Source organism: Suncus etruscus, chromosome 5 (genome assembly GCF_024139225.1).
Source record: "Suncus etruscus isolate mSunEtr1 chromosome 5, mSunEtr1.pri.cur, whole genome shotgun sequence".
Classification (NCBI taxonomy): domain Eukaryota; kingdom Metazoa; phylum Chordata; class Mammalia; order Eulipotyphla; family Soricidae; genus Suncus; species Suncus etruscus.
The window spans coordinates 152353153-152371698 of record NC_064852.1 but is presented as its reverse complement, the minus strand read 5'-3'; the positions used below and the strand labels follow the sequence as shown (position 1 = coordinate 152371698).

Sequence of the window (18546 nt, the reverse complement as noted above, 5' to 3'; positions counted from 1 at the left end):
CCTACAATTTTTATGTTTCATTCTCACTAGTGTGAGATGCTATCTCTTGATTATCTTGATTTGGATTTTTTAAAAATAATATGTGATTCTGTTCAGTTTTTCATGTGCCTATTGGTGGTCCTCTTTTCTTCCTCTGAGAAATCTCTTTTTAGAGAACTTACATTTATAAGCTACATTTTCTTAAGGAACATATGGCATAGAAAGATATGACTTCTGTTTCTGTAACATTCCATGCCAGTTAACCCTAAAATATTTTCTTATGAACTTCAATGCTCGATAATATATAGCACACATCATTCTCAACAGGGAAAGAAATGAAAGCCAGAACAGGGAGCAGGCTCTAGTGCTCTGACAGTTGTAATGGGCTGTAGCAACGTCATCCATCAGCAGACTTGACTTATACTCAACATAAGAGGGTGGAGACAAGTGGAACTGGGAGAGTGTTGTTTCATTTCCCTCAGCTCCAATTATAAAGGCTGGTGGGTAGGTGGACTATTACATGACCTGCCTCAGTCTTTAATTTATGTAGGAGCTTATTTGTGTTGGCCTTGTGGGAACAAGGGAAGATACTTTCCCTGAAAATTTCTAACTTAGGTCTTAGCATAATTCAAATTATGTGAAACTTATTTATGTGCATGAGATAGAACTCTGATAAGTTAATATCAAATGTCATGAGTAGACACATTTCTGGGTATCCAGCAGTAAACACAAATATTTTTGGTGTCCTGATTTGTGAAGTGTAAACTCAGAATCCCAAATTATGATACTTGAAAGTACTATACTAAGAAAATAATGAGCAGAGGCCTCCAAGACTGAGAATTTTCTAGAACTTCCAGTGGTGATCAAAACCAATATAAAATGACCATATTTTAAATTAATGAAGAGGTAAGTTTGAAAGTGTGAAAGAAGCATAGATATTTCCAATAAGATTAAAGAATTAAAAAATATGCAGACTTTGGAGATTAGAAGCCAGTTCAGGCACATTAAAATCTATTAGTAAATATGAAGACGAATAGAAAGAGAAAATACAGATTGTAGTCTAGAAATTGTGATGGGTATATGAAATACAGGTTGACAGCAAGAGCTACTATCCAGCAGTATAAGAAAGAGACATTTGTTTACATTGCTCCAGAGTCTCAGGAGAAGAGACCAAGAGTGGCAAGAATGTCTCTTAAATATCCCAGTGCTAGAGTGAAGGTTTTTGCCTTGCACTTGGTGCACTACGGTTCAATCCCTCAGCAACCCGTATGATTCCCTGAGCCTACCAAGAGTAATTCCTGAATGTAGACCCAGGAGTAACCCCTGAACACTGCTGGGTATTGCCCCAAAACAAATAAACCAGCAAATTGCAAAACACACAAGATTGATGATCCTCATAAATTCTCTAAGTATATGCATTGTAGTGAAATCTCAGTGTGGTAAAGATATATATAAAACCTTTAATGCAACCCAAGGGAAAAATTAGCGGCATTATTTATGAACATTACTGTTAGTGTTTTAGTTTTTTATCCTTACCAACGTCAGGGCTAAAACAAACTAGTTGTTCTTGAACTCCTATTGCATATGAAGCTTTGGGCTAAAGCTGTTTGGAATCCTCTGCTCCCTCTTTGGAATTCTTTATATATATATATGTATATATATGTATTTTTTTTTTGGCCCAAGTTCAAGTTCAGATAGTTCCCTGATATTGCTCTTTCTATCCACGTCAAGTTATTGAATCTTCATGTCGCACTTTATCAGAAGTTGCATGTTCTGCAAAATTCTAACCAAGTTCTGCATTTTCCAAATGAGAACTATTTATTGTTCTACTTTCTTGTACTCAGAACTGTCCAAATTACTACACTTGTGCATAATAATAGCAGACCATGTCATCAGAGTTAAGTAAATAAGCTTAAGAGGAACACATTTGTTTTTATTTATATTGCAAATTAGTTTTCCAAGAATACCTACATTTGGTTAGATGATGGGGACATATAGAAACGAGCCTCTTAGAACTCAATTTTAATTTTGGCTATCTTTATATTTCTAATTCCATTAGCTAGGTGGGAGGATTTATTATGCGAATCAGTCAGGGAATGTCATGCCTATAGAAGCCTAGTTCCTGACAGAACAGACAGGCTTCTCTAGCAGTAGGCCTGCATCTTGACTACCTTTGTTGAGTGACCTGCAAATGAGGTTACAAATATCCTAATGGCCCTTGGCTGGAAAGGGTTCCTAATGCCTGCTGAAGACTTCTCTTTATTTTTCCGAGAATATGAAGTTAGTGTTTTACTTGTCAGGTTTTTATCAGTGTATTTATTTATTAAACTTATTTATCATTGTGTTTAAAACATTAAACTCAGGGCTGGGAAGCTAGTATAGGCAGCTATGGTGAACCTATGGCACGCGTGCCAGCTGTGGCACAAGAAGGCCTTAAACCTGTCACAGGGGAAGGTCTGCAATTAAGATATGCGGCACAGCGGGAGGCGATTGTGCTGGTGTCTGCTTTGCAGCTCACCTGGCAACAGGGCCGGACTAGCCATTGGGAGGACATGCTGGCACTTTGAGGAAATTCTTTGGTTTTGTGCAGCAGTTTGGGCACTTAGTCTCAAAAAGGTTAGCCATCACTGGATAGAGAGTAAGGTGCTTGCCTTACTAAGCCTGGTTCCATCCTTGGTACCACATTCAGTTCTTTGGCATTACTAGGCATCACTCAACCCACCACAAATGAGAGAAGTGTATTTCTAGATACATGTGCTCAGTAATGCTTGTTGGTATTGCGAAGTAATTATTGCAGTAGGTCCAAGAGTGTGGAGAGCCCATTGAGCTTGGGAAGTAGACTTAGTCAAGGACTGATGTTTTCTCGGCCTTTTTTTGACTGGGTTCCCCTTCAACTTTATTTTGTTCCTTCCTATAGGTCTCCGTCCTGTCGATTGACTGTCAAGTCTTGTGCTGTGGCCCCCATTTCTATACTTTTCACCTGTGGTCCCCTTGGACTATCCTGCAAGTCATCAGGATATGCCATATGCCATTGAGTTTACTTTTTATTTCATGCTTTGTAATTAATTTAATTTTTAATATATATTTTATTTAAACACCTTGATTACATACATGATTGTGTTGTTTGGGTTTCAGTCATTTAAAGAACACCACCCATCAACAGTGCAACATTCCCATCACCAATGTCCCAAGTCTCACTGCTCCCCACCCAACCCCCGCCTGTACTCTAGACAGACTTTCTATTTCCTTCATACATTCTTATTATTAGGATAGTTTGAAATGTAGTTATTTCTCTAACAAAACTCATACCTGTTTGTGGTGAGCTTCATGAGGTGAGCTGTAACTTCCAGCCCTTCTCTCTCTCTCTCTCTCTCTCTCTCTCTCTCTCTCTCTCTCTCTCTCTCTCTCTCTCTCTCTCTCTCTCTCTCTCTCTCTCTTTCTTTTTTTGTTTTTGGTTTTTGGGTCACACCCGGCATTGCTCAGGGGTTACTTCTGGCTGTCTGCTCAGAAATAGCTCCTGGCAGGCACGGGGGACCATATGGGACACCGGGGTTCGAACCAACCACCTTTGGTCCTGGATTGGCTGCTTGCAAGGCAAACACCGCTGTGCTTTCTCTCTGGGCCCACCCTTCTCTCTTTTGTGTCTGAAAATTATTATTGCAAGAATGTTTTTCATTTTTCTTAAAACCCATAGATGAGTAAGAGCATTCTGCGTCTTTCTCTCTCTCTCTGACTTATTTCACTCGGCATAATAGATTCCATGTACATCCATGTATAGGAAAATTTCATGACTTCATCTCTCCTGACAGCTGCATAATATTCCATTGTGTATGTATAGCACAGTTTCTTTAGCCATTTGTCTGTTGAAAGGCGTCTTGCTTTTTTCCAGAGTCTTGCTATGGTAAATAGTGCTGCAATGAATATAGGTGTAAGGAAGGGATTTTTTTGTATTGTATTTTTGTGTTCCTAGGGTATATTCCTAGGAGTGGTATAGCTGAATCGTATTTCCAGTTTTTGCAGGAATCTCCATATTGCTTTCCATAAAGGTTGAACAAGACGGCATTCCCACCAGCAGTGGATAAGAGTTCCTTTCTCTCCACATCCCTGCCAACACTGCTTGTTCTCATTCTTCGTGATGTGTGCCAGTCTCTGTGGTGTGAAGTGGTACCTCATAGTTGTTTTGATTTGCATCTCCCTGATGATTAGTGATGTGGAACATTTTTTTAGGTGTCTTTTGGCCATTTGTATTTCTTCTTTGTCAAAGTGTTTGTCCATTTCTTCTCTCCATTTTTTGATGGGATTAGATGTTTTTTTTTCTTGTAAAGTTCTGTCAGTGCCTTGTATATTTTGCAGATTATTCCCTTATCTGATGGGTATTGGGTGAATAGTTTCTCCCACTTAGTGGGGGGCTCTTGTATCCTGGGTGCTATTTCCTTTGAGGAACAGAACCTTCTCAGCTTAATATATTCCCATCTGTTAATCTCTGCTTTCATTTGCTTGGAGAGTGCAGTTTCCTCCTTGAAGATGCCTGTAGTCTCAATGTCCTGGAGTGTTTTGCTTACGTGTTGTTCAATATATCTTACGGTTTCGAGTCTGATATTGAGATCTTTAATCCATTTGGATTTTACCTTTGTACATGAGGTTAACTGGGGGACTAAGTTCAAATTTTTGCAAGTGGTTGGCCAGTTATGCCAACACCACTTGTTGAAGAAACTTTCTTTGCTCCATTTAGGATTTCTTGCTACTTTATCAATAATTAGATGATTGTATGTCTGTGGAACATTCTCAGAGTATTCAAGCCTATTCCAGTGATCTGAGGTCCTGTCTTTATTCCAATACCATGCTCTTTTGATAACTATCGCTTTGTAGTAAAGTTTAAAGTTGGGGAAAGTAATTCCTCCCATATTCTTTTTCCCAATGATTGTTTTAGCTATTCTAGGGTGTTTATTGTTCCAAACTAATTTCAAAAGTGCCTGATCCACTTTTTTGAAGAATGTCATGGGTATCTTTAGAGGGATCGCATTAAATCTGTACAATGCTTTGGGGAGTATTGCCATTTTAATGATGTTAATTCTGCCAATCCATGAGCAGGGTATGTGTTTCCATTGTCACATGTCCTCTCTTAGTTCTTGGAGCAGAGTTTTATAGTTTTCTTTGTATAGGTCCTTCACATTTTTAGTCAAGTTGATTTCAAGATATTTGAGTTTGTGTGGCACTATTGTGAATAGGCTTGTTTTCTTAATGTCTATTTCTTCCTTATTACTATTGGTTTATAGGAAGGCCATTGATTTTTGTGTGTTAATTTTGTAGCCTGCCACCTTGCTATATGAGTCTATTGTTCCTAGAAGCTTTTTGGTAGAGTCTTTAGGGTTTTCTAAGTAGAGTATCATGTCATCTGCAAACAGCGAGAGCTTGACTTCTTCCTTTCCTATCTGGATTCCCTTGATATCTTTTTCTTCCCTAATCACTATAGCAAGTACTTCCAGTGCTGTGTTGAATAGGAGTGGTGAGAGGGGACAGCCTTGTCTTATGCCAGAATTTAGAGGGAAAGCTTTTAGTTTTTCTTTATTGAGGATAATATTTGCCACTGGCTTGTCGTACATGGCCTTAACTATATTCAGAAAGGTTCCTTTCATTCCCATCTTGCTGAGAGTTTTGATCAAGAATGGGTGTTGGATTTTATCAAATGCTTTCTCTGCATCTATTGATATGATCATGTGATTCTTATTTTTCTTGTTGTTGATGTTGTGTATTATGTTGATAGATTTACGGATGTTAAACCATCCTTGCATTCCTGGGATGAAACCTACTTGATCGTAGTGGATGATCTTCTTAATGAGGTATTGAATCCTATTTGCCAGGATTTTATTGAGGATCTTTGCATCTGTGTTCATCAGGGATATTGGTCTGTAATTTTCTTTTTTGGCAGCATCTCTATCTGTTTTAGGTATCAAGGTGATGTTGGCTTCATAAAAGCTATTAGGAAGTGTTCTCATTTCATCGATTTAATGAAAGATTCTTGCCAGGATTGGTAGTAGTTCCTCTTGCAAGGTTTGAAAGAATTCATTAGTGAATCCATCTGGGCCTGGGCTTTTGTTTTTGGGCAGACATTTGATTACTGTCTTAATTTCCTCAATAGTGATGGGGTTGTTTAGATATGCTACATCCTCTTCCTTCAACCGTGGAAGATTATAAGAGTCCAAGAATTTATCCATTTCTTCCAGGTTCTCATTTTTAGTGGCGTAGAGTTTTTCAAAGTAGTTTCTGATTACCCTTTGAATCTCTGTCATATCAGTAGTGATCTCTCCTTTTTCATTCCTGATACGAGTTATCAAGTTTCTCTCTCTCTCTTTCTTTGTTAGGTTTGCCAGTGGTCTATCAATCTTGTTTATTTTTTCAAAGAACCAACTTCTGCTTTCGTTGATCTTTCGGATTGTTTTTTGAGTTTCCACTTCGTTGATTTCTGCTCTCAGCTTTGTTATTTCCTTCTGTCTTCCTATTCTTGGGTCCTTTTGTTGAGCATTTTCTAGTTCTATTAGCTGTGTCATTAAGCTACTCAGGTAAGCTCCTTCTTCCTTCCTGATGTGTGCTTGCAAAGCTATAAATTTTCCTCTCAGTACTGCTTTTGCTGTGACCCATAAGTTCTGATAGTTTGTGTCTTTATTGTCATTTGTTTCCAGGAACCTTTTGATTTCCTCCTTGATTTCATCTCGGACCCACTGGTTATTGAGCATGAGGCTGTTTAACTTCCAGGTGTTAAAGTGTTTCTTCTGAGTCCCTTTGGAGTTCACAAATAATGTCAGAGCCTTGTGGTCAGCAAAGGTAGTCTGCAAAATTTTTATCCTCTTGATCTTATGGAGGTATGTTTTATGTGCCAGCATGTAGTCTATCCTGGAGAATGTCCCATGTACATTGGAAAAGAATGTGTATCCAGGTTTCTGGGGATGGAGTGTCCTATATATATATCCACTAGGCCTCTTTCTTCCATTTCTCTCCTCAGGTCTAGTATATTCTTTTTTTGGTTTCAGTCTGGTTGACCTATCCTGTGTTGACAAAGCCGTGTTAAGGTCCCCCACAATTATTGTGTTGTTGTTGATATTATTTTTCAGATTTGTCAACAGTTGTATTAAATATTTTGCTGGCCCCTCATTCGGTGCATATATGTTTAGGAGAGTGAATTCTTCCTGCTCTACGTACCCCTTGATTAATATAAAATGTCCGTCTTTGTCCCTTACAACCTTCCTGAATATAAAGTTTGCATTATCTGATATTAGTATGGCCACTCCAGCTTTTTTATTTTGTTTGCTTGTTGTTTGCTTGGATGATTTTTCTCCAGCCTTTTATTTTGAGTCTATGTTTGTTCTGACTATTCAGGTGCGTTTCTTGTAGGCAGCAGAAGGTTGGATTGAGTTTTTTGATCCATTTAGCCACTCTGTGTCTCTTAACTGGTGCATTTAGTCCATTGACGTTGAGAGAAAGAATTGTCCTGGGATTTAACGCCATCTTTATTTCAAAATTTGGTGTGTCTTTTGGGTAGTCTTGTCTTAGATTAGGTCTTTCAGTTTTTCTCTTAAGACTGGTTTTGTGTCTGTGAAGAAGTCCTTATCTGAGAGGTTGATTAGTTGGTTGATCATTATCTCGTCCTCAGAATTGTCATCTTTATTCTCTATGTCTGATGCTGGCCTGCGTTGTTTCCCCATTGTCACACTTGTATTGTGGGTTTTTCTATGTGTTGTGGTGGTATTCATTGTCTATATGATGCAGGCAGCACACTCCTCTGGCTGCTCCCTTTCTGGATGGGCTGACTTGCCTCTAAGGGAGGGGAGTCCTCCGTGGATGAAGCCTCACACTGGGTCAAATCTTAGGCCCGAGCATGCAACAGAGAAGACAGTCCGGAGAGAAATGTTTGCTTCTGTGATATAGCGCCGTTCTTAGTGTGATTTTTTCCTTCTTGTTGCAATGGAGTTCTTTCCTTAGAAAGAGTGCATGGCCGCGTAGCGAAGCGGAGCCGCCGTGCTCCACTGGAGCCTCTTTTTGCCCCACTCGCAAGAGTTTCACGCAAGAGGACAGTAGACAGACATAGACAAGTCAGACCCACAGTTTTTCACAGTTGGGCCCCACTGGGCCGGTGTACTTTCGCGGATTTTCCCCACCTGGTGTCACACACAGGGAGCCGGCTTTTGCAAAGCTTTGCTGGTTTTCATGGTCTGTAGTCCCTTCTTCTGTATATACTTCTATAACAATCAAATGAAGAATTTTGACTAGATTCTCCTAAAAAAGGGTTAGTATTAACAAATTATTTCTCTATGTAATTTAAGTGATAGAAACTATGAAAATAAAGTGTGTTAGTTCAATAAGTGAATCTAAAGATTTGGAGCACTTGGGGGGAGTTAATTGAAGGGTTTTTTTTTTTTTTTTTTTTGGAGGGGAGTCAGGGGATATACCTGAAAGTGCTCCTGGCTCTGGATTCAGAAATTACTCTTGGTGGGATACTAGGGATTGAACCAAAGCACGTGTCCTACGTAGACTATCACTCCAGCCCACATTTGGGGGTTAAACTCACTAAAGTTTTACATCAAAAATTTCAAAATAATGTCTAATATATATGTTTTATAAGAGATTTATTCTGTTTTAATCAAATATAGTTCTGCATAAGTTCAATCAGATAGCAAGGATAATTGAAGGTATATATTTGATCAAAACGTAGAAAAGTGAAAAGAAGGAAAATGATTGAATAGATATTTATGAAAATAGGCAAATGAGTGGTTACCTCTTTGTGAAGGTATAAAATGTGTTAGATATTGTAGTTCTTTTACTGTTAACTCTATGGTTTTTGAACAAAAGCTACTTCTCTACTACTTTCTATTTGAACATAAAATAATAAAAATAATTATAGCCCCATTGTTTGGATTAAGTGGGATAACATGATAGCATGTTAGAGTAAATTTTATTTTTTTTATTTTGTTTCATTTTGTTTTTTGGGGGACCACACCTAGTGATGCTCAGGGGTTACTCCTGGCTATGCGCTCAGAAATCACTCCTGGCTTGGGGGAACCATATAGGTCACCTGGGATCCAACCCAGGTTTGTCCTGGGCAGCCATGTGCAAGGCAAACACCATATTGCTGTGCTATTGCTCTGGCCCCTAGAGTAAATTTTAATTGATAATAAGTGGTTTTCTATCTTGTCAGCATAGTGTTGTTAAGGTTTTACTACCGTTATTTGCCAGCGTATCAGACAACCCTTCAACCCATGAAAAACTTCCTAAAAGTCTTAAAAGTAAGTTACTTCTTTAAAGTAAGAGGGGTGCGGATCACTCGTACCTGAAGCTGGAACAAGTTCCAGCATGCCGTATACCAGCATATAATATGACTCCCGACTTTTAGGAAGTTTTTCATGGGTTGAAGGGTCATCTTACATGCCGGCAAATGCGGTACTTGTTTAATTCTCAGCTACTCTTCTGGGCCAACATGTTTCTTCTTTCTGAATTAGTATCCATTATCATTTATATTCTGGTAATTATTCCCTTCTGTGCTATAATGTCTTTTAATAAACATGCAGTAGAGGTATTGGACTTATTGGTAGAATTGGTAAACTTGGTAAATTTCTAGAATTCTCTTTGTAGAATCAGTAGAATCAATTTTATAGAATCCGTGGATTCCCTCTAATTTATATACTCAAATACCTCAGTTTTGCTTATAAATGCTTGTATTTACCTGAGATCTTCTGAGCTTTCTATTGCTTCCCTCTCCTCACTCACTTGATGAAGATATTTTTAATTCTCTGTTTATTCAGGAAGATTTTCTACTTAAATGTCTCTGCCTAAATGAAAGTTATGTTAACTTTATCTCAAAACTGAAAATGTCATTTTATATTCCAAATCCAGAAGTTTTTTGTGCTTCTTTTTATAAAACAAATATTGATTTTAAATATTTTACTTCTTGCGCTTTAATCAAAGTTGATGGTGTAATTATAGTTATGAGAGCTCAGCCTGTTTATTTAAAAATTGCATCCTTTCACCTCCTAAACACTGAACTATGAAATCTAACACACATACTGTAAGAACATCTGAGGTAGATAATTAAAGTATAATTAAGTTTAAATGCCTAGGTGAAGGAGTATAAAAATTATTTAAATTCAATTGGCTAGTACATTTGCAGTTTTCTTTTATTAGGTGTGAAGTCTAAGAATCCCCTGCCAACTCTGGAGGGCTCCATCCAGAATGTTGAATTGAAGTACTGCAGCACATCATTGGTCAAATGTGCCTCAGGGACCGTGGGATCAATAAAAGTTTGTGCCAAAGCCCCAGGTATGTGCAGCTGGACCATGTAAAACTTTATTGCCTGTATAGGAGAATTGGCCTTGCATTTTACAAGGCGCGTTACTGAAACAAGAATTTATTCATTGTTCCTATGAATCAGAGGTTTTAAATATTTTTATTTTTACTAAAAATTTTAAAAATTGGTCAGGATAATACTTTTGGAATTTATTAAATTAACTTTTATTTAAGAAAAATCACATAGATTTATAAATGTGGTAGGGGTAAAAGTAGAGAACAGTTTATTCTTTGGGGGAAATAGGAAATATAGATAACATGACACTTGAAAATTAAATTAAAATGTTATTGGTATAATAAAATGAAACCAAAAATCCAGCTGTTTTCCAAATTAAGTCTGTAATTGACTTTACCTTCCTACCAGTATTTTATTTCAAAAACTGTACTTAAAGTATTGTAATTCAATTTTTTTGTACACACTAAATGTCAAGATAAAATGAAGAGGTACAGACTTAGATGGACATTTGGAATACTATATGTTCCAGTCTTTTTTCTTTATAAATTTTCTGTATGGTCTAAGTTAATTAATATTATTTTTTTAGTGCTAAAAGGGCCTTTAATCATAATTTTAGGATACTATTAAATCTATACCTAAAATTACTAAAATACAATTTTAATATAATGTTTGTATATTTTGTGATCAAGCCTCCTAAAGTTACTCTGGGATTTGATTTTTTTTAAGTTAATCTTTTTCATAAATGTTTACATCTAGGTGACAATGGAAAAGAGAAACTAATTCCATTGCTCCAGGGTCCTTCTGACACTAAAGACCTTCATAGCAGCAAGTGGCTCAATGAGAGTAGAAAGCCAGAATCTCTTCTTGCTCCAGATTTGATAGCATTTACCATCCAAGTCCCACAGTATATGGACTACTGCCACAATTCTGGTAGGTACCAACTTGGCATTCATTCACTTAGTTTGCATTTTGCTTTTCTTGAGAGGCCTATCATTTGGAGTATTTTCTTTTTTTTTCTTTGTTTTTCTCCATTTTTGTTGTGCTTATGGACTTTGTTGTGTTTATGGACTACTCTTTGCATTTTAGTTTCTGAAATTCAGGTGTGTTTTTTGAAAATTCATATGAACAGTTTCTATATTATTTTTGATAAATGACGTGTATTTAAAACAATAATTTTAATTTATATGGAATTATTTAGTTTTATATAATCCTTTATCTCAGATTTATATGGAGTTCATTTGAATTTAAAAAGTGTAGTGTATTGGGGCTAGAGAGCAGGTAAAGCTCTTGCTTTGTACTTGATCCACTTGGCTTTAATCTTTAGCACCACTATATTTCCCTGAGCACCACGAGGAGTGATCCCCACCACAACAGGGTGTTACCCAGTTTCTCACCCACCCTATATAGTCAAGTATTTCATATATGTATACATATATGTGTATTTGTATATGCATATATATATATATATATATATAGCACATCATGTAATTCATGGAAAGGAGTAAAGAAATTTAAGCATTCGTAAAGTAATATACTTTTCTGTGATAGTGACATTTTGTGCTCTACAATTAGCCATCTAAAAAGCAAATAAATACTTGGGGGGCTGGAGAGATACACAGTGGTAGCACATTCGCCTTGCAATCATCCAGTCAAGTATAGATGGTGGTTTGAATCCTGGCATCCCATATGGTCCCCGAGCCTGCCAGGAGCAATTTCTGAGCACAGAGCCAGGAGAACCCTTGAGTGATGCTGGGTGTGGACCACCACCCCAGCCCCCCAGAAAAGAGGAAATACTTAGGTCTTCTGTATTGTTTCAGAAAGAAAACAATGTGGATGGGCTAAGGAAAAACCTCAAATCCAGGATTATATTTTTAGTTATATATTTTATATTATCATTTTGCCTAGAACAGTGGTTGGCAACCTTTTTTTCCAACTGAGCCAAATCTTGCCAAAACCACGATTGAAATTTATTTTGAGAGCCACACAGGGCACACACTGACAGAGGCTAGGAGCGGAGTCCTGTCTCCTGGAGCAGCACACAGAAGAGCCAAATTAAAAGTGTAAAGAGCCACATGTGGCTCGTGAGCCACAGGCTGCTGACCACTGGCCTAGAACATTTTTTTTTTTTTTTTGGTTTTTGGGCCACACCCAGCGGTGCTCAGGGGTTACTCCTGGCTGTCTGCTCAGAAATAGCTCCTGGCAAGCACGGGGGACCATATGGGACACCGGGATTCGAACCAACCACCTTTGGTCCTGGATCGGCTGCTTGCAAGGCAAACGCTGCTGTGCTATCTCTCCGGGCCCTTAGAACATTTTTCATTTTATTCAATAGAGATATCATTACTTGTGCTGAGAAAGCAAATCAGAGATATCACTGAAAAGATTTGAGAGTGATCAAATATTACAATGAAGAGGAATAAAAGGTTTGGTATGAATTCAGTTGGTATGTAATGACTGAAGCTAGTTGTTTTGTCATTGAAATAGGAAAAGGGATAGCCTTATGTAGATTTCTTACAGAGATAGTTGAGGGCTAGTGAAGTAGCTTAAACAGTAGAGTTTTGAGATGCTTTGCATGCAGGAGGCCATGGTTCCTCGTGTATTACAGATCTGCTCAATCCTCCTACCTCAAACACAAACTGGAAACAAATAAAACAAAAAGGATAGGTGATTGAATTGTTTCTATAGGATTGATTGATCAATTAGAATTTTGTTCCAAAAGCTGCCTAAAGGACATTGTGTATTGTGTAGCACTTTCCTCTCACAGTGGTGACCCAGGTTTGATTCTCAGCACCCTATATGATCCCCTGAGAGCCCCTAGGAGTGATTCCTGATTGCAGAGCCAAGAGTAAGTCCTGAGTACCATTGGTGTGACCCCCACCAAAAACCAAAACTAAAACAAAAGAAACATATCAACCCTAAAACAAGCCTGAATCAAGCTCCATTAACATCATTTAACAAGTACTGCTGCTTATGGTGAAAATACTGTATTAAGTTTGAGATAGAAACCATGAGGAGATTTGTGATTAATTGACAAGATGGTGACCATTTGCAGATGAATATTCTAAGAAATAAACTAGTGAATATGTATAAAAGATACAGAAGTGTTGGACGATGAGTTTTAAAAGAGTAGAATGGTATAAGCATTCAAAAAACTAGATATTTGATAGTTGAGTCTGAAGATGTCTAGGTGAGCATATGTCTAAATACAATATTCTTCAAAAAGTTTTCAGCCTGATGAGAACAAATATGGAATTATTTCTAAGGATGTCAAAGAGGCGATGAATGAGGGCCAAGAAGGCCAGTCCATGGTAGGAAGCTTCCCACAAAGGGGGTGGGGTAGAGAAGGGATCAGTAGGACAATGATAGTTGAGAGAAATCATTCTGGTCAAGAATGGGTGCTGAAAGGAGGTAAAGTGATATGCAAAATACCCCTTCAGGAATAATACTGCAAACCATAGTGCCTGTAAGGCAAAAACAGGGCGAGAGGGAGGAGGGAGGAAGGAAGGGAGAGAAAAAAAGAAGGAGGGAGGGAGGTGCCTGTCATATGGGTAGGAATGAGAAGGAAATGCAGGACATTGGTGTAGTAAGTATACACTGGTGAAGGGATGAGTGTTGGAATATTGTATGACTGAAACTCAACCATCAACAACTTCGTATCTCATGATGCTTCAAAACCCATCTCCCCAAAAAATAAAATAAAAGAGGGATGAAGGGGCCAAGACACAATACTGGATACAAGATGTTCTTATCTTCTGAGGGAGTGGTTGGTAAGCAGTTTTATAAAGAAAATGATTGATATTTTAGGCTTTTTGTGTCAGATTAACTATCTCAATTATTTGCTGTAATACTACTATTAGAGCACAAAATAGTTTTAGATAATGAATGGTTGTTAGATAATGATTGTGTTCCAGATAAATTTAATTAATAAAACAGGATATAGGTTTGAGGTTTTAGATGTTAAGAAACATCATATTTCTGTTAATCATATTTTTAGGGGACACACCCAGCAGTGCTGAGGGCTTACTCCTGGCTATGCACTCAGGGGTCACTCTTGGTGGTGTTTGGGGGAACTTAGATGCTGTGGAGGTCAGCTGCTCAGCTGACTGCAAAGTATATGCTTTACCCATTGTACAATCTCTTTAGTCCTGTTCATCATGCTATTAATTAAATTTTGCTTATTTTATCATGTTTCTTAAATATGCTTGTTTTAACTGTCCACATTGAATGAGTCAATGAGTCATTTGTTTAAATAATAATTTACTGGCTGTATAGATAGTGTAGTGATTAAGACACTTATCTGCATGTTGTTGATGCGATTCTACCCTGAGTACTGCCAAGAGTTATCCCTGAGCACAGAACCAGGAATAAGATCTGATTACCTCCAGATGTGGCCCAAACATAAAAGAAACAAAAATAATGATCTGTTCTTTCTCATAGCAATATTGATATTATTCTTTGTAATTTGAATACATTTCTAGAACCACAAAAATATATTACATTTCTAATCCTTTATATATGCTGTAAGGTAAAGTGTTATAAAAAGCATATTGGGGGCTAGAGCACAGCAGGTAGGGTGTTTTGTCTTGCATGCGGCCAACCTGTGTTAGATCCCTGGCATCCCATCTGGTCTGCCAAGCATGCTAGAATTGATTTCTGAGCGCAGAGCCAAGAGTAACCCCGAGCTCTGCCAAGTGTGGCCCACACAAAAAACATAACAACAAAAAGTAGATTGATTTTTGTAGGTAACTCTTTTATATTCTTGTTATTACGAAGATTCCATCTTTTTATCCAATATTACTGTTATATTTGGTAATGCATTTATGAATCTATGTATAAAATTTAGGATGATCTTATATTTGAGACATTGAAAATATCCCTTTGGGTAAGTTCTAATCTTGAAATATAATCTTTATTTTACTTAAATGCTTTATAAGCTTTATTTAGGGCATTAAAAATTGTAAAATTCTGGCACAGAGAGATAGTGCAATTAGGAAGGTGCTTTCTTTGCATGGGACTGACCTGGCTTTGTTCTCCTACTTTCCATGTTTCCCCTAAGTATCACCTGAACACAGAGCCAAGAGTAAACCCTGGGTACTGCCAGTGAGTGTTCTCTATTCCCCAATTTCCATCCATATTGGAATTGTTAATATGTTCGTGGATTAGATATGTTTAATATAGTACTTCTGATATGAGGTTTTAATAGTTAGCATAAGATTTAAAATAATATTGATTATTATGTTTGTATAATGATATATAATATATAGATCATCTATGAGTATGTATCTGTGTGCAACTGATAGTATAGCTATACAAAATTAAGATTGTGTGTGTGTGTGAGAGAGAGAGAGAGCGAGACGGAGAGAGATTGTTTGGGCCACACCTATTGGTTTTCAGGAATCACTTCTGTCAGGGCTTGGGGACTATATGGATTATTGGGGATAGAATTTGGTTTGGTTGCTTGCAAAATGAGGTGCTACCTGCTGTTCTCAAGCTCTTAAAAATGTTTTGACTGAAATAATTCTTTAACATGCACCTTTATTAAATATCATCCTCTGGTCAATACTTTTTTTTTATAATTTTTTTTATTGTGACTGAAGTTCATTACACAGAATTATTTACGATACATAGTGACAATGAATGAAGGGCATTCCCACCACCAATGTTGTCCTCCCTCCACTCTTGTTCCCAGCATGTCTCCCACATCTCCCTCCTTTACCCCCCAGAATCCTAGTGCAAATGGTCTCCGCCTTACAACTTGTTATAGGTTGGGTATCTATTCTGTTTGGTGTTCCAGTCTGGTCATTTTTTATTTACACTACACTACTTTTAATCACTGTATGTAAATATTTTTTTGTTCCTTACTTATTGCTACTTGCACTCACATACACACACAAATACACGTTGATACATACTTCTACTCTTTAGTTTTTCTCCCACCATTTGTCATACTGAATAGGTGACTGGTGTGTCTTCTATAATTTTTTCCCACTGATGGTAGTTTATGCTTCATTTGATCAGAAGTTTTTCTCCTTTCTGGTTACTGTTGTATTTTTAGTCTATTTTTTGTGGGCTGGAGTTCTGTTACAAAATAGTGAGTGAATGTGCAGATAAGTGATGATTATGTTTGTTTTGTGAGACGAAGCACTTGAGGGAAATGACGTAGAGCAGAAGTCTTTTCTGGTGTCTGAGGTTGGAGATATGCCTTCGACTTAGAACACATCTCTTATGTGTGAGGTCTCAGAGTAATCCCTGGCACCCAGCCTCCACCTCCCTCCTACCCCCCTGCCCCATCTTCCAAGTTTTCCCCAAGGAAAAATGTTCCAGCCCACATTATGTGTTTATTATTGCTATTCTGAAGAGCCATTTCATGAAACTTTTGCTTATACATTTGGAATAAAATAGAGAAACTGATTTTTTTTGACTCTGAAGTGAAGCATTTGGTAACTATAGTTGATGTACATTAAATATTTTTAATTACCTCTAAATTTTTCCCCTTAGTTTTGAAATAAAAACTTTGACTCTTCTTTTACATGTTATATTTTGCATATGATTTATGGTAGATTCGTCTTCTTAAAAAGAGTTTTTTAATCTTGGCATTAATATATAAGTAAATCTGATTGTCTGATATTTAAGAATATAAAGTAAACGTATGTACTATTTACTTTTATTGATTAAGACAGCTTAGATGCCCTTCCAGCCACTTGTAGTTGATGTTGAGCCCTTTTCTTGTGTCTCCTCTTTATATGTTCTCTCTTTACCAATGGTGACTATGTTTTTGCTTATGGATTTTCCCCTTCCCCTTTCCTATTTGGGATTTCATATCTGCTTATTTGTCTGATTTCAACTTAGTCTTAAGACATTGCTCATTTCTTTTTAAGGAAGCCTTCTTTAACTTTATTCTTTCATTACCAATCTTTATTCATTCATTCATTCATTTATTTATTTATTTATTTATTTTTATTTATTTTTGGGTCACACCCAGCAGCACTCAGGAGTTACTCCTGGCTCTCCGCTCAGAAATCGCTCCTGGCAGGCTTGGGGGACCATATGGGATGCCGGGATTTAAATCATCATCCTTCTGCATGCAAGGCAAATTACTTACTTCCATGCTATCTCTCCGGCCCCCTTAACAATCTTTTTGATTAAATACCCTTTACATTCTTCATTGTTTTCATTCACTCATATAATTGAATAACTACATGTAGTATTGCATAATTTGAATATTCTTTCTCTCCCTTAGGATACTGAATTGCATGCGGGTAGAATTCTTACCTGTTTCTTGATCATTATCTCGCTAAGTCCTTCTGTAGCCTGTTAGAAATTTGTATTTGAGAAATTGTTTTGTATTTGTATTTGAGAAATTACTTTCTGAATGAATTTGTGATAGATGTTTTATGATATGGTATAGTTAATAGATAGATATATACAAAATCATGTTAATCTTTCCCTCTTTCTGATTGTTTCTTTATTCATGTACTGGTCATTTGGAAACATTTGCATTTGACAAGACTATCAATATCTTTGTTAGGCAGTTTCAGTTGTTATTAGATCCTCTCTAAAGTCCATTTCCTGTCCTGGTTTCAGTCTTATAAATGATATGAAATAATATATCACCCCTCATTATACCTTTCAAAACTACTACCTTTCTTTTTTCTTGCCTTTTGCCTTCTCAGTCTTCAGCCTCTCTAGTCTTTTGAAACAATACCTCTTAGCTGTCAGATGTTAAGAGATAGCTCTATAGGTCTTTCTGTTCTTGCATCTCTTTTGGATAGTAGTTACTACCCTCTTTCTGGATTTTCTTTAAAGACTTCACAAAGAATTTTAAAAGATAAGCTCATGTTTCCATCTGCATACAGTAGAAGGCATGCTTACTACTCATCAAAAAGAGTTCTCACCTAGACTTATGTGCATCAGTTACCAGGCCCCTTAGACTCCCCAGGTATTGGCATTAATGGATACATCTTTATTGTCTTTTTCATGATGCTTGGGGGCAGAAAGGAAGTGATGAGATTATGCTGATGGCTCATGCTGCTGCTGTGCTATGAGTAAGAAAATAATTTGTCTTTTGCTCAGGCGTCTCTTTTGTGTTACTCATAAAACTGTCTTTGGTAATGTTCACAGTTCTTTACATCAGTGGAGTTCCTTGGTTTTCCTTATTGAATGGTTTTCATTTCCTCTTTAAATGCATTTTATTCTTTTGTATATATCCTTTCCAGGATTAATATTGGTGCTTTCTGCTTGGATGATTTAATCACTAGTCTTGATTTTAGCAACCT

The 18546-nt window shown here is 37.1% G+C and overlaps 1 protein-coding gene across 2 annotated transcripts in view; it reads left to right on the top strand.

Annotated features, from left to right (window-relative positions):
- Positions 1-18546, top strand: part of VPS13B (vacuolar protein sorting 13 homolog B) — a 724212-nt gene that overhangs the window by 185502 nt on the left and 520164 nt on the right. For both annotated transcript variants that reach the window (XM_049773957.1, XM_049773956.1), the window contains exons 17-18: positions 10153-10287; positions 11027-11200. In XM_049773957.1, coding sequence (XP_049629914.1) covers positions 10153-10287; positions 11027-11200 — 309 coding nt within the window. The remainder of the gene's footprint in view (positions 1-10152; positions 10288-11026; positions 11201-18546) is intronic.